The sequence below is a fragment of the Eurytemora carolleeae genome, unplaced genomic scaffold, assembly GCF_000591075.1.
Source record: "Eurytemora carolleeae unplaced genomic scaffold, Eaff_2.0 scaffold59, whole genome shotgun sequence".
NCBI lineage: Eukaryota > Metazoa > Arthropoda > Copepoda > Calanoida > Temoridae > Eurytemora > Eurytemora carolleeae.
In genome coordinates this window covers 475,990-490,650 of record NW_019396064.1, presented here as the reverse complement: position 1 = coordinate 490,650, position 14,661 = coordinate 475,990, and the positions used below count along the sequence as shown (strand labels likewise).

At 33.7% G+C, this 14,661-nt stretch overlaps 1 protein-coding gene across 2 annotated transcripts; it reads left to right on the top strand.

Annotated features, from left to right (window-relative positions):
• Positions 1–69: 69 nt before the first annotated feature.
• LOC111709478 (zinc finger protein ZFAT) lies at positions 70–6,460 on the top strand. 2 transcript variants are annotated; one of them, XM_023483149.1, is made up of 5 exons: positions 70–215; positions 1,172–1,633; positions 3,004–3,174; positions 4,998–5,896; positions 6,287–6,460. In XM_023483149.1, exons 1-4 carry the CDS (start codon positions 95–97, stop codon positions 5,834–5,836), a joined length of 1,593 nt encoding a protein of 530 aa, XP_023338917.1. In that variant the 5' UTR covers positions 70–94; the 3' UTR covers positions 5,837–5,896; positions 6,287–6,460. The 2 variants fall into 2 exon arrangements, with proteins under 2 accessions (XP_023338917.1, XP_023338924.1); XM_023483156.1 differs by having other exon boundaries at positions 4,998–5,905.
• Positions 6,461–14,661: the final 8,201 nt, after the last annotated feature.

Here is a 14,661-nt window from a genome sequence, read left to right as displayed (position 1 = left end):
CCCCAAGAAACGGCAACTCTTTTCATGAGAATGTAAGTGAGATTACATTGATCATTCTTGTAGGTGTTTCCGAATTTATTGTATTTCAGAAAGAATGGCAGGTTCCACGGAAGAAGAAAAATTGTCCATCAAAGAAGAAATCGGTCCTAAAGTTAATATATGTTCAGTATATATACAAGAAGATAACTTGAAGGCAGAAATTACGGAATTCCAAGGTATGGCGAGAGCTCCAAAATTTTATCATATTATTTTTGTTTAAAAAAAATACATTTAATCACAAATAAAAGTCATTACATTTGTTATGGTTTAATTAGGCTTCAGCTTTAGCCCCAAAAACAATAAAAACTTCTAAACATTCAAAACAAAAATCAATTGTTCTCTCATCTCTCTCTCTTCATACATACTTTTATGATACCTTCAACAAATTTTAAAATGAGAATTTATATTTATTATTACAAAAAAGAATTTTTTGAGTTTCTTTTGCTCGATTGAGGAAAATAAATGATTTTCAGGGCAAAATAATAACACTTTCGTCAAAAATCCCCTCCTCTTCCCTTCGGGGTATTATTCTGAAAATAATGTACCCCTGATTTCCTGTCTATTTGATTAAGCTCGATTTGTATTCAGTGGAAAACATTAAATAAAAAATACGATGCTTAGTTTCTATTATAGGGTGTTCGCGAAATGGAAAAATAATTTCGTGAAAATTTGGCATTTTTCCAAAACTTCGTTACGCCGAAAATTTTGCTTTTTTTCGCATTACTTTCGTAAATATTCAATTTTTTTCTTTTTTTTTCGGGAAACTTTGAATTATTTTGTTTTGCGAAAAAATGGGGAATTTTCCATGATAGCTTACCTGATAACTTGAAGAGAGCCACGTGCTTGTCATTCTATAGATAGATCGAGTTCTCTTCATCACACATTTTTTCAAGTAAAGGAAAAGAAATCATAAATAATAATATTACATAAAATAAAACTTCTAATGCTGAGCTCTCTGAGCAGAGATTTTCAGGTAGTGAAAATTGTTGCAGCTGCAATACTATCGTTTTGCTTGGTTTTTTTTGCGTGAAATTTTGCATCGTTTTCGCTTCTTTTGCTAAATTCATTTTCCTGAAAAAAAACCGCTGGAAACTCTAGTTTCTATCTTATTATTTCTTTTAAATTTGTTTAGGTGAATTCATTGATAACGAAGATGACCCTCTTTACCCTGAACCAAAGAGACTGAAGAGTAGTAAACATGAACAAGTCAAATTCCCCTGTGATAAATGTGATTATGTGGCTACACATGCTGGAAACCTCAAAGCTCACATTGAGAGTAAACATCATGGAGTGAGATATCCTTGTACACAATGTAAATACACTGCTACTACAGCAAGTAATTTGGGGAGACACGTTAAAAGTATGCACGAAGGAGTGAGATACCCATGTAAGCAATGTGAATATGCTGCAACAACATCAGCTCATCTAAAGAATCATGTTGAGAACAAACATGAAGGTGTCAGATATCATTGCGATCAATGCGAATATGTAACAACTTACAAAAATTGCCTGCACGCGCACATTAAGAAAAAGCATAGAAATAAAGTGGTTTGTTATCCCTGTAATCAGTGTGAATATGTTGGAACTGAAAAAGGTAATCTGAGGAAACACATTTTAGTTAAACACGAAGGTATTAGATATCCTTGTAAGCAATGTGATTATACAGCTACTACAACAGGTAATCTGAATAAACATATCGAAAATAAACATGAAGGAGTAAAATATCCCTGTGAACATTGTGAATTTGCTGCCACTAGAGTAAATAGTCTGAGAAGACACGTCAAACTCAAACATGAAGGAGTGAACCATCCATGTGATCAGTGTACTTTTGTTGCCATTACAAATTTCGATCTAGAGAAACACTCAAAAAGGAATCATGACTCAGTAACATTATGCCTAGTTCCCGAATGCCTAGTTCACTATGCCTAGTTCATGAATGACTAGACAACATTATGTCTAGATTTCTGAATGCCTAGATAACATTATGTCTAGATTTTTGAATGCCTAGTTCATAATGCCTAGATAACATAATGCCTAGAGAATACAATGCCTAGATTCATGAATGCCTGGATAACAGTATGTCTAGATAACATAAGAGTGCATTGAATGCCTAGACAATGTATTTCAAAGAGAAATAAAAATAAGAGAGAGAAAAAAACATACAATCCGGTAACATTTTTACAAAAATCCGCAAACAACTTTCTGAAAATGTGCAACTTCAGTTAAAGTTTGACACGCAGAGCAGATTATATTTCTACTTTGGCTCATGATAGGCATAATTTGACCAATAAAATATGTAATAAATCATGTAAACATATTAGTATCATTTATTTATTGTTTGACAATGTCTATAGGCATTTAATTCTGTCTAATGTTATCTAAGCATTGGGTGACTAGGCATTGGGTGACTAGGCATTATGAAATCTAGGCATAATGTTTTCTAAGCATTCAGAAATATATACATTCATGAATCTATGAATCTAAGCATGGTGTTATCTAGGCATTACGAACTAGGCATTCATGAATCTAGGCGTAGTGAACTAGGCATTCACGAACTAGGCATAATGTTACTGAGCCGGAATCATGGTATTTGAATATTTGTTTATATGCATTATGCAAAGATGACGTCACTCAAATTCCCTATTTATTGAGCCTTTTTAAGGGAAAAATGGAAGTCAAACGTTCACAAAAAAAAAATTATCTACTTATTGTATAAGCAGGCTTTTTTTCCAGCAAAAATTTATCTGGAAATGACGTTTTAGGTTAAAGGTGTTGCATCTATGACATTTTTCAATATCTCAATAAAAGAGGGTGTTAGCCGGTTCTACTTTTGCATGTATACTCATCTGATGTTCTAGGAACAGGATATGACATCAAATCTTCAATATCTTCGTTCGGAGACAGAAGATATCGGATTATTTTATTTTATTATTTTTTTACAACATGAAATAATATATATTGCAGAGAAAATGGCAAATCCTTTTCCCGAAGTTACGGAACCAAATTGCCGACTTCCGTCACCTACTGTGGAAGAAGAAAAAGTAACTATAAAGGAGGAGATCCCTGCGGAGGAGGAAACATGTTCAGTATATATACAGGAAGACGATGTAAAGACAGAAATTAAAGAGTTCCAAGGTATGTTTGGAAAAAGCGTGAGCTAGAAAAGGAGGCTTTGCTCTAAAAATTCTTGTCCGAACTCAGGTAGAAAGCTCTTATTCATTCCAGACCATAGATTTCCGACTGAACGCCACATATTGATCATCTAATCACCACATTGGAAATAATTGAGTTTATTTTTCTCAGAAATTAGCAGAAACAGAAAACAATCAAATCTGACACTGTTTAATATATGTGCTGTATCATGGATTAGAAAAGTTATTAAGTTCATCCTTGTTCGATTATTAACTAGTCTTAATTTGTCACACAAACTTACATTTTGGGATAGATTCTCAAAACTGTTTAATGTGTTTAAGATATTTTGAACTTAAGTAGCTGAGGATTAATGTTATTATAAAACAGGGCTACATTCGTTCATTATAAAATTAATTTATTGAAACAAAACTTTGCTTAAAAAAACCTTTCCATTTTACGGGTTAATTTCAAAGTTTTTTTTTTAAATTAAAGAATCCTTAAGATATCATTTAGGTAATTTTAAGTCCATAACGATGCATTTCTTGTGTTTTAATCTAATTTTGTTTGAAAAAATACCTCAATTTCATCCGAGAGTGTTATAGGATTATTAATTTGGTGTTGGAATTAAGGTTTGTTGGGTACGAACGATACGTTATTAACTTTCTGGGTTCAGATGAGAATTTGTGGAGCTGGACCCCTCTCTAGATCCACTTGTGGAGATGGCCCCCCTCTATATATTTGTGGAGCTGGCAACCCTCTATTTATTACTGGAACTGGGCCCCCTATACCCCCTATATATATTTGTGAAGCTGGCCCCCTCTATACATTTGTGGAGTTGGGCCCCCCTTTATACATTTGTGGACCTGGGCCCCTCTCTATCCATTTGTGGAGCTGGAACCCCCTCCATACATTTTTGGAGCTGGGCCCCCTTTTACATTTGTGGAGCTGGGCCCCCTCTATAAAATTGTGGAGCTCTGTTTACATTTGTGGATCTGGGCCTCCCTCTTTATATTTGTGGAGCTGAGCCCCCCTCTTTACATTTGTGGAGCTGGCCCCCCCTCTTTAAATTTGTGGAGCTGGGCCACCCTCTTTAGATTTGTGGAGCTGGGCCCCCTTCTTTACATTTGTGGAGATGGGCCCTCCTCTTTACATTTGTGGAGCTGGGCCCTTCTCTTTAATTTTGTGGAGCTGGGCCCCCCTCTTTACATTTGCCTGAATATATTTGTTCATGGATAAAGTTAGTTACCTACTCTAAGTATTAAATTTATTCAAAAACAATCCCGCCCCATTTTAAGAATATATCCCCCCAGATGTCAGGTATGTTTGCGCTCAGCTCCAATTTTTTTAAGTTCCACTTGATGAATTGGGAAAATAAAATATTGTTTTATGAAAATGAAAAAGGGTGAAAAACTTGGTTAATGTCAGGATATTATTAATCAGGGATATGTTTAAAGAAAACAAGGTTAAATGCCAGGATATTAATAATCAGGGATATGTTTAAAGAAAACTTGGTTAAATGTCAGGATATTAATTATTATTATAAAATATTTTAGTTAAAGGGACTGTAAGCGTGATTTTAAGTTACCCATCATGCAAAGATAGCAATGTCCGATTTACAACGGTACCATTGCGGGTTCTCTGAAAAAGTGACGTGCGAATTTCTTGCTTATAAGAAACAAGGGAGAAAGGTACAGAAATAAACATTTTTTTAGTCAGATTATCAGATAAAGGTTTTAAGGGCGCCATCGTAAAACGGACATTGCTCTCTTTGAATGGATAATCACGCTTACAGCCCATTTAACTGTACAAATTGATTTTTTTTTTAGTGAAGAAAGACGAAGAAAGTTCTTTTTACTCTGAACCAAAGAGACAAAAGAGTAAACCTGAAGGATTAATATACCCATGTGTTGAATGTGATTATGTGGCAAACCAATCTGGAAATCTTAAAACACATATTGAAAATAAGCATATAGGGGTCAGATATCCCTGTACATTATGTACGTATGCTGCCACTCAAGCTGGTGATCTGAAGAAGCATATTGAAAGTAAGCATGAAGGAAAGAGATATCCCTGTTCAAACTGTGAGTTTTCTGCTACTTCTGCTAGTAATCTGAGAAAACATGTTGAAAACAAGCACGAAGGCGTAAGATATCCCTGTAAATCTTGTGGATACGCTGCCACACAAGCAGGTGACTTGAGAAAGCATATCTTAAATAAGCACGAAGGGGTAAGATATCCTTGTGACCGTTGTGAATATGCTGCTACTGAACCAAGTACTTTAAAACGACATATAAGAAGTAGACATGAAGGATTGAAATATCTTTGTGAAAATTGTGATTATGCTACAACTTCTACGTGTAATCTGAAAGCTCATATAAAAAGTAAACATGAAGGGGTCAGATATTCTTGTGAACAGTGTGAATATACCGCAACTACGACGTGTAATCTGAATAAGCATATAAAGAGTAAACACGAAGGGATTAGATTTTCCTGTGAATCCTGTAAATATACAGCCACTACACAAAGCAATCTGAAGAGACATGTTAGCAGTAAACATAATGCAGTTAAATATTTCTGCGATCAATGTATGTTTGCCGCTGCTACTGTAAATGGTTTAGAAAGTCACCGAAAAAAGAGACACGATAATGATATGATTCCACACTAAAGTTAATGTGCGGCATTTCTTAAAATTTGTGACAACTTTCTCAATTTTAATTCTGCAAAAGTTTGAAATGTGCTAAATTTCTTGATAAATCCAAATTTATATAAAAATAAATGTAAACAAGCGAAAATTTTAAATACTTCAAAATAAAGCCAAGATGTGTATCTAAAGAACAATCTTAAAAAGCTGATTCCACAAATGTACTAAATAATAAACGGAGTTGGGGACTCAGAACCCTTTAAATTTTACTACTTCGGATATGGACGTATTATTATGTATACCTGTAAGATTTGGTCCACTTCTGGCCTTATTTTGAATAAAAAATGATTAGGCTAGACCTAATTTTGCAGCTGTAAGTTAATGTAAATCCATGTTGCTAAACTTAAACTTTTCTTCATTTTCAACAGATTAGGATTTTTTAAAACATTTTGCACATTTTAAACGTTTGAAAAGTTTAAATCGAGAAAACTAAAATATCCTCATTTTTATGCTACTAGTTTAAGTGTCAGTGGAATTTTGAAACACTTGAATTTTTTGATTTACTTATGCTGGGGTAACAGACAAAATTCAAGTCTTGTAAGGGTTCTACTACTAAAGAGTTTCCTTAATAAAATTTCAGCCAATTTGCATTTGCGTTTGGAGAGCTACAGCTATCATATATATATATATATATATTTTTATATGAGCAAAGAGCTTTATAGAATGATGTTTTCCTGTTAGTTTTTTCTAAATATCTAACGATGTTCTGTAAAGTTCAAAATAAAACCGAGTGAAGTGAAATTTCAATTTGAATGAAAAATAATTTAATATTTTCTTAATTCAATTCGATTAAACCTAAAAAAAAATTGTTCTGTTTACAGTCGGTCAATAAAAACTAATTAATATTTTGGATAAATAATGTATTGCCAATCGATATCTATCAGGACGAATCAAAAGAAATTATTAGAGAGAAGCATTAAATATTTTTATGATCGCTCCAAATTTTGAATCTTCCCACTTCCCGCCCTGGAGATTAGTTATGATTTTTTGTTGATATTTTCTACGTTTTCAGGAGAAATGAAGCTTTTCTTTAAAAAAAAAATGAACAGAAGCTTTCTGCTTAGGAATAAGGAAAATTAACATACTAGTCTTCCAGGGTGATTCACGCCCTTATTCGATTTAAATTGTTACTTCTTGCTCCATCTGCGGCTTTTTAAAATATTAAATATTAAATATATTTTGAAATTATCAATCATTACTTAAAAAACGCGGATTTATCGACTGTTTTTTGAAAATAAAAAAAACGAAATATTTAAGGCAAAATTTTAAAATTTTGACCATCCATTAACCTTTCCTACATTAACCTTTCCTAGGTCATGTAAGGTCCACAACAAATTTTGGCCTGATCGGTGAATCCGTTCTGACGTTGTAATTGGATACAAAAAATATATATATTTAGATTGAGAATACACTAATGCTATGCATTTATTACAGTTTCCAACTTTAGAGTTTGTATAAAAATCAGAACAAATACTCGGACTATTTGATCTAGTATATTTATGAAAACTATTCTAATTCGCAAACTAGTGTCTATATTTGTAAATATATAATACTAGGCTTTTATGACGATTTGCACCCATCTTCTATTTTAACCTATAATTGTGGTTCTCATCCTCTCTTTGAATTAAAAAAAGTTTCCGGATTTAGCAATATCTGTTCGTGGATTTTCAAAATTTTATATAAATCAAAATATTTTGGAGACAAATTTGAGCATCCATAAACCTTCCCTGGGTTGATATGAGTTGCCTCAAAAACTTTGGGCCCGATCGGTTCGGCTGTTATAACGTTTATTGGATACTAACGGACAGGCAAGCAAATTTTATGCTATTTATAGATACAGGGTTACCTATAAAGGATGAGACTGTAAAGTCGACCCAATTTTGATGGTTTCCTAAATGATTAAGCATAGAAATAAGCCAGTTTTGGCCTACAAGGAAACCTGAGTGCAAGGAAATGGACTAAACAAATTCAATACAATCGTCTCTGAATTCTCATCCTTTGTGGATAACCCTGTAGCACAGCTTTTATCTTAATTATTTCAAATGTTGTTTATATTTAAACTGTAAACTAGTTTGAATTGTAATTAGTTAAAATTATTATTATCATAGTTTCTGACGATAGAAAAATAATGCATGTTTTTTTCTGAAAAATACCAAAACTGTATTATGTAATTGAATAGTTCCTCTGTAATGACTTGAATTTGAAAATTAGTGATTAGTTATACCTAAACGTTATTTGCGATAAAAAAAAAAAATAAAAACATATTTTTTGGTCCATGTTCCGCAAATTCATTTTCAGAAAGACTGGAATGTTAAAGACAAAGTACTTTTTGAGGAATTGAGATAAAGAAAAAGGGTTCTTATAAATTATCATGAATTTTAAATTGATATTTATCAATTTTTTTAAAGATATTTTTGCGATTTTTAAAATCATTAATGTTTAAATTCTCCCTTTAGCCAAAACTTTTATTGCCTATTTATTCGAATTAAAAGTGATTTTAAGTTGTTGATAAAATGTTCATTTAACCAATGAGTTATGAGTTTAAATATTTGATGGAATTTGTAGTTATTAGTGTTTTAGACAAAAAGAAATGGTTACTAAGGGACTGTAGAAATAATTTCAAGTTACGGCCATCATTTTGAGACTTGAAGATTACCCCGAGACTAAAAAGATCTTATCTAAACATATCTTGCAAGTTCAAATCAAATCAGATCATATGTTGTTCTGCAGTAATAATAGATCATAACAATTATTGACAAAACTTTAGTAAATCTATATATATATATATATTTAACTACTGTAGTTATAGGAGAGCTTTGATAGCTCAGAGCTGTTTTCACAAAGCACTCCTGTGATCCTTAAAGGGAGTATTCGCGAAGGCGTTTATTTGGCAGATAGATGTTTCTGCTCTCGACTTCTGGAGTTCCATGTACACTCCAACTTCACATAGCGACAAAAAAATCGTTTAAAGTACATCGTATATAAAACTAGTAAATTTTTTTATAAAATGTCAAGTATAAACGAATGCAGTGTCGAAAAATTATCGATGATTATAGGTTGTATTATCTGAATAATTTGTTTGGAATTTATTGGATTTTTTCACGATCCGAGTCAAATGCTAAAACTTTCTGAATTTGTGTGGATGCTACGTTCTACGGTATGAGTCGGTTTTAACAATTTTTTCCTTATAGACGCAACATATCGAAGTAAGATTAGTAGCGATCACCATTGATAATTTTTCGCGTAAGCCTATACCCCCTTTCATTTTTCGCGAACACTCCCTTTAAGATAATAACTTGTTGAAGAAGGTTAGAGATGGCAGCTGGTAAATAAGATAAACTGAAGTGGTTTACCGCAATTAAAGTAATTTAAAAAATCTTAGAGATAAAACAATCATTCATGATTTCCGGTTAGGCTACATTGAACAAGACCATTATCTAGTGGTTTGAACATACGTATAGAACAACTACATAACACTCTCGAAATTTTCATTTCTAGCAATGAGAGACATTTTTACACGATACTCGTGTTTACTTTGCATAACTTTCAATACCAATCCAGTGGAAACAAGTCCAGTGGAAATCTCTTTAAAAAATCAATAGTTGACGCAGTATTTCCATGATAGTAGGTTGAACTGGTAAAAATTTTAAATTTTCAAAATGATATTTGATACACAGATGCATACAACCTTTAGTCATTCTTTCCTTTGGCTGGTCATCTGAAGCTACCTGTGCGTGCCAAAATCCATTTTGTAGCTACAGGGTTTCCCAATAAACATGGGAATTAAATGACGACCTCTATATCGTCTTTGTTCCAAGTGGGATTATTTTTAATGTATTTTAGAGTATCACAGTTAAAACATTTAACACCGAAAACTACAAGTCTCGGGATTTCCTAAATGTGGTCCACCATTTTTTTACCATCAAAATTGACGGAGATATCAGGAAATATTTTTAGATTTTAGTTAATTAAAGACTAACAATACTGTTCACATGTTTAATATCTCCGTCAATTTAAAAGATACAAAGAAGGTAGACCACATTTTGGAAAGCACACTTAAAGTTTAATATTTTTTGATGCATTTTATGTCACATTTATTAAATATCGGAAATAATAGACGATATTCAAGTCGTCTTTCGATTCCCATGTTTATTGGGACACTCAGTACCCCTGGAACTTGAAAAATCGTCGATACCTGTTCATTCAGAGTTTCGGTGGTAGACAATTATATCAATATAATTAAGACGACTTTTTATTTAAGGTATAAATGTTATCAAGCATTTTTAGAATTACTTCAGTCTACAAGTACGTAATTAAAAAGAAGTTTTTTAAATTGACATCTTATCTTTGTTTCCATTTTTTGTGTACCCACGCTGTTTAAAAGCTTGATTTAAATCAAAATTGAAATCGAAAGTAGTCTTTATATATATTATAATCACCTTCCACCGTTTGATCCTTCGATGTTAATGCAGTGTTTCAATAAAACGTTTTGCGTGAGGTTTCTTCATTCTTTTGATTGGCTGGTCATCTGGAACGACTTGGACTTGTTGAAAGTCATTGTTTACACACAGGGTGTCCCACGAAACATGACAGTATCAAAACGATTTGAAAGTAGTCTTAGATCTTTGCATTTATTTGAGACATTCAGTTTAAACAGACTCGACTTTTAGAATCAAGTTATTACTTTTAAAAGTTTGATGAGCATAAGACACAGCAAATATGCAGTGCAAATCGTGTAAACAGACTCATTTCACTAGATCATTGATTTATAAGTGTCTAGTAAAACTGTTTGTTTTGTAACAACATCAAATACTCTGAATTATTGCTATACTGTTATTCCAGTGTTTTCTGGTTATCACTGTATGATACTTGAAGTAATAACCACAAAATTTTCGTAGCTCTGGGATTTTAAAATGTGGTCTTTTTTGTGCTTTCAATATTACCAAAGATATTGAGAATTTCGTTCAAATTTCTTATTAAAAACCCATAATTCTCGAGATCGGAACAAAATTAATCACATCTCTGGTAATATTGAGAGCACAAAAAAGGCAGACCACATTTTGGAAATGCAAAGACTAGGATAACTATTAACTCTAGAATTTTACTTCCTAAATTTGGTTAACGAAAAAACGCCGTGAATTATTTAAAAAATCAAAGTTGTCTTGCTTCTGTCATGTTTCATGGGACATCCTGTATAAACAATGGCTCTTAACAAGTCTTGGTAATTTTGTTGATATCTCTTTCCAGTCAGGAGAAATGATCCTTCTAGGTTGACACAGTATTTCGATGATTATCGTTTCTTTCCATGTGCGTCTTGTTCTTCTTCCTCTGACTATAGATTTCTGCATCAGAACAGACTTTCAGATAATTGTAAAAATTGGCATGTAACTTTATTAGAAGATTTTAACACTTTCTTGTGAGTTGTATTTGGTATTTTGGCCCCAAGACAGTTAAAAAGTATTATTGTTCACTTTTGTAAAAGCAACGAGGCTGCAAAGTTTTCATATCAATTCCAACCAAAGGCTAACTTTTTCAAAAATAAAGCGATTTTGATCCTAAACTTTGGGTTTCAGCTTTGCAACCAATTTTGTTTTCAAAAGCTTGATCTAAAAATTATTATGCATCATTGTGTCACCCATTATATGATATATATGAAAGCTGTTCAGTTGCAAGGCTTTGCAAGCAACATATTTTTCAAAGAATTGATCTTTAAGTTGATATGCACTAAAGCAATATTTCACCCATTACACAAAATATCAGATTGATAGGTTGACTAGCCAAGAAGAGAACTGAAAAGCTGTTTGGTTGCAAAGCTGAAACCCAAAGATTTTCAGCGTTGCAACCGACAATTTTGTTAACTGATTGATCTTAAAATTGATAGTCATTATGGCATTATGTCACCACAAATCACATGAAATATCAAATTGTTTAGGTTGAATTGACCGACCAGTAAGTTAGAGCCAGTTTAATTCTTGGTTGCAAAGCTGAAACCTTACAGTATTTCATTTTTGAAACCTGCATTGCATTTTTTCATTAGTTTAGAAACGTTAAGAAAGAAATGGAACCTTAGCAAAAAATTTGCTAAAATGCTGTGAAAATGGCAATGGCCATTTTCCAAAACATAAAAGCGGCCACCAAGGCTGTAGAGAAACTCAGTAATTTGGCTCTAACTTCTTTGGAGGTCAATTTATCGCCTATTTTTTGTGCTGTTAGACAGATTTAACATAATGTTTACTTTGGATGCATATAACATTTGAGATTAATCCGTTAAAAAATAAAAAAACGACGGAGTTTTAAGATGCATTGTTACTCTTCATTTATTTTGGAATAACACTGGTCTGTATTTGGAGCGACAACAAACTAAATTTTTAGCTTTATTTATACCAAATAAACTTTTAAGAGTATATAGTCAAGATTATAAAGGTTAGGTTTGAGAGTTTACAGTTAAGAGTTTAAAGATTGGGATTAAGAGTTAAGAGTGAAGAGTTTAAAGATTGGGACTGATCGTCACCCTGTGCAAGGGATAAAACCTCCGGACGCCATGAGCCTCCGCTATGAAGACACGAGCCTCCCATATATTTGCTTGGCAGACCGAGCCACCACTACGTAAACTGTGCCTCTGCTATACAGTAAACGAGCCTCCACCAATACAGCACAGCTTTTTCTAAATCTTGGTTTTTATGTGTAATGACAAATTTTAACAATTTTTTTTGACGTAGTGGCATAAGAATTTTACTGAAGTAAGAGTTACTTATTGATTGTCATGATTAGAAACATATATGGACTCTTAAAGTGGTTTATAAGAATTATACTAAAACTTTAAACATTTCTTACACATAAAAGAAGATATTTGGAGAAATATTGTAGCAGGAAAGTGATGTGTTGATCTTTCCTGCGATCATAAATAGTACTTTTTCCCTCCTTCCATCATTCCCAGTTTCTCCCCCCACCCCTTTTTCCATCCTTCATTAAATCTAACGGATTTATTCCTGTTTGTGTTGAATTCTATAAATAACCCAAGCCACCCGGAGAAACCGAAGCCAAGCGCCAAGTTCCGTTATTCCAGAAACCCGGGGGCTGGTGGGCTAGCCGGCCAGCTCACGGGGTACTAGGGTTAAATGCTAGCCCAGGGTGGAGCGAAATCTGGGGAAAAGGAGTTAGTTGATCATCAGCTCCCTTAAATAGAGGTTCCCTTGAAGATTCCCCACCACTCTGAAATAACTTCAATTCATAATCTTTGATTCGTATAGTATCATCTTTTTAGTTTTTGTATCTTTGTAAATAATAAAACTGTAAGAAAAACCGAGTCGTTGAATATTAGTAATACGAGTGATTGCCTTGATTAATTTTCCTTCATATGTAATATGGTGACAAGTTCAAAAATTGGAAGCCCAAATAGCAATACTCGTTTTTAATAATATTCGGCGAAATAGTTTTCTAACATTTCGGCGCACCCTAACCGAAAGCTAGAAAACTATCGGTAAGCTTGCACAGACCACGGCAATGAAAATAGACGCCAACTCATTCTGCAACACAGTTAACTGTTACTTTTCAAATTGTGATCATTTCACTGAATTTCTAAGGTAAAACAACATTATTTTTCTTTTGTTTAATAATTTATAAGTTTATGAGTATGGCGAAAATATTTTCATCAAGCTTTAATATTCGTTTCGACAGATTGATGTAGTTAATTTGACGCGAGTTAAGATAACATGTTAGAAACACAGACGGACAAAATGTTTTTTAAATTCCAATGTCTTATTCAACCGTACTCCATTCTTGTATTCTAGGATGGAGAACAACGTCCCTAAACAACGGGGACCTGGGGGTAGACCTGATTGGTTCCTCAGCTGGCTGAAGGAGGTGTTTTTGCCGGCATCCCTTGACCCATTAGCATCCCAAATTGAGCAGTTTGAGAATGCAGTAGACCAAATCCCAAACATTGATGAGTCGGTTAAAAAGTCGTTAACCACAACCCTGTCCACGGAGGCGAGAATCATATTGCAGAAAGAGGATGACAAGTCAAAGGTGCAGCAGCTGCTTAAAACTCAAACCCTGGCTATTGATGATGCGGTGTCCCCTATGCCATGGAGCCAGTTAACAGAGTCTGAGGCAAAGATCATCTCCAGAGTTGTGGAAAATATTCAGCAACAAGATTTCTCTACAAGATCCCTCAAACACTGGTCTATCCACTTCTCTGACCTGTTTGATAAATTTTTTATTTCAAGCAGGGTGGGCCGCATCGCTGTTATTTATAACAGCTGCTCCACCAGCTTAAAGCAACGTCTCCTGGCGCTAGATGTCGGTAATGAAGCCCAGAAGGACTCCTACTCCTATCTGAGCTTACTGCAACTTATAACCACAGTAGTTCACAGCCCTGTCTCCAAGGACGAAGCCATGATGAATATTTACAAAGGTTTCCGCCAGGCTAGTTCGGAATCAGTTCAATCTTACCTACAGAAAGTACGTGATACGGCCGAGGAGGCCTATGGCCCCAGTTCAGGTTGGACAATGTCACAAGTTTGTGTTGTTGTAATCTTTGATTTAAACAATACCTTTTTTTCGAAGAAATGTTAAGATTTAAATTTATGATACAAATCTTCTAGATTTAAGGGGGGGGGGGCAATTAGACAATTTGTGACACCAAATTTTGTACAGGCTGCGTTTGGTCCTAGTAATTGAGATAGAAGGCTGAAATTTGGCATGACCTCCAAAGTTTGCTGACCTCTGGAGGTCAAAATATGAAATCAATAAAAATAAGTTATGTGAGATAAAATCATAGTTTTTTT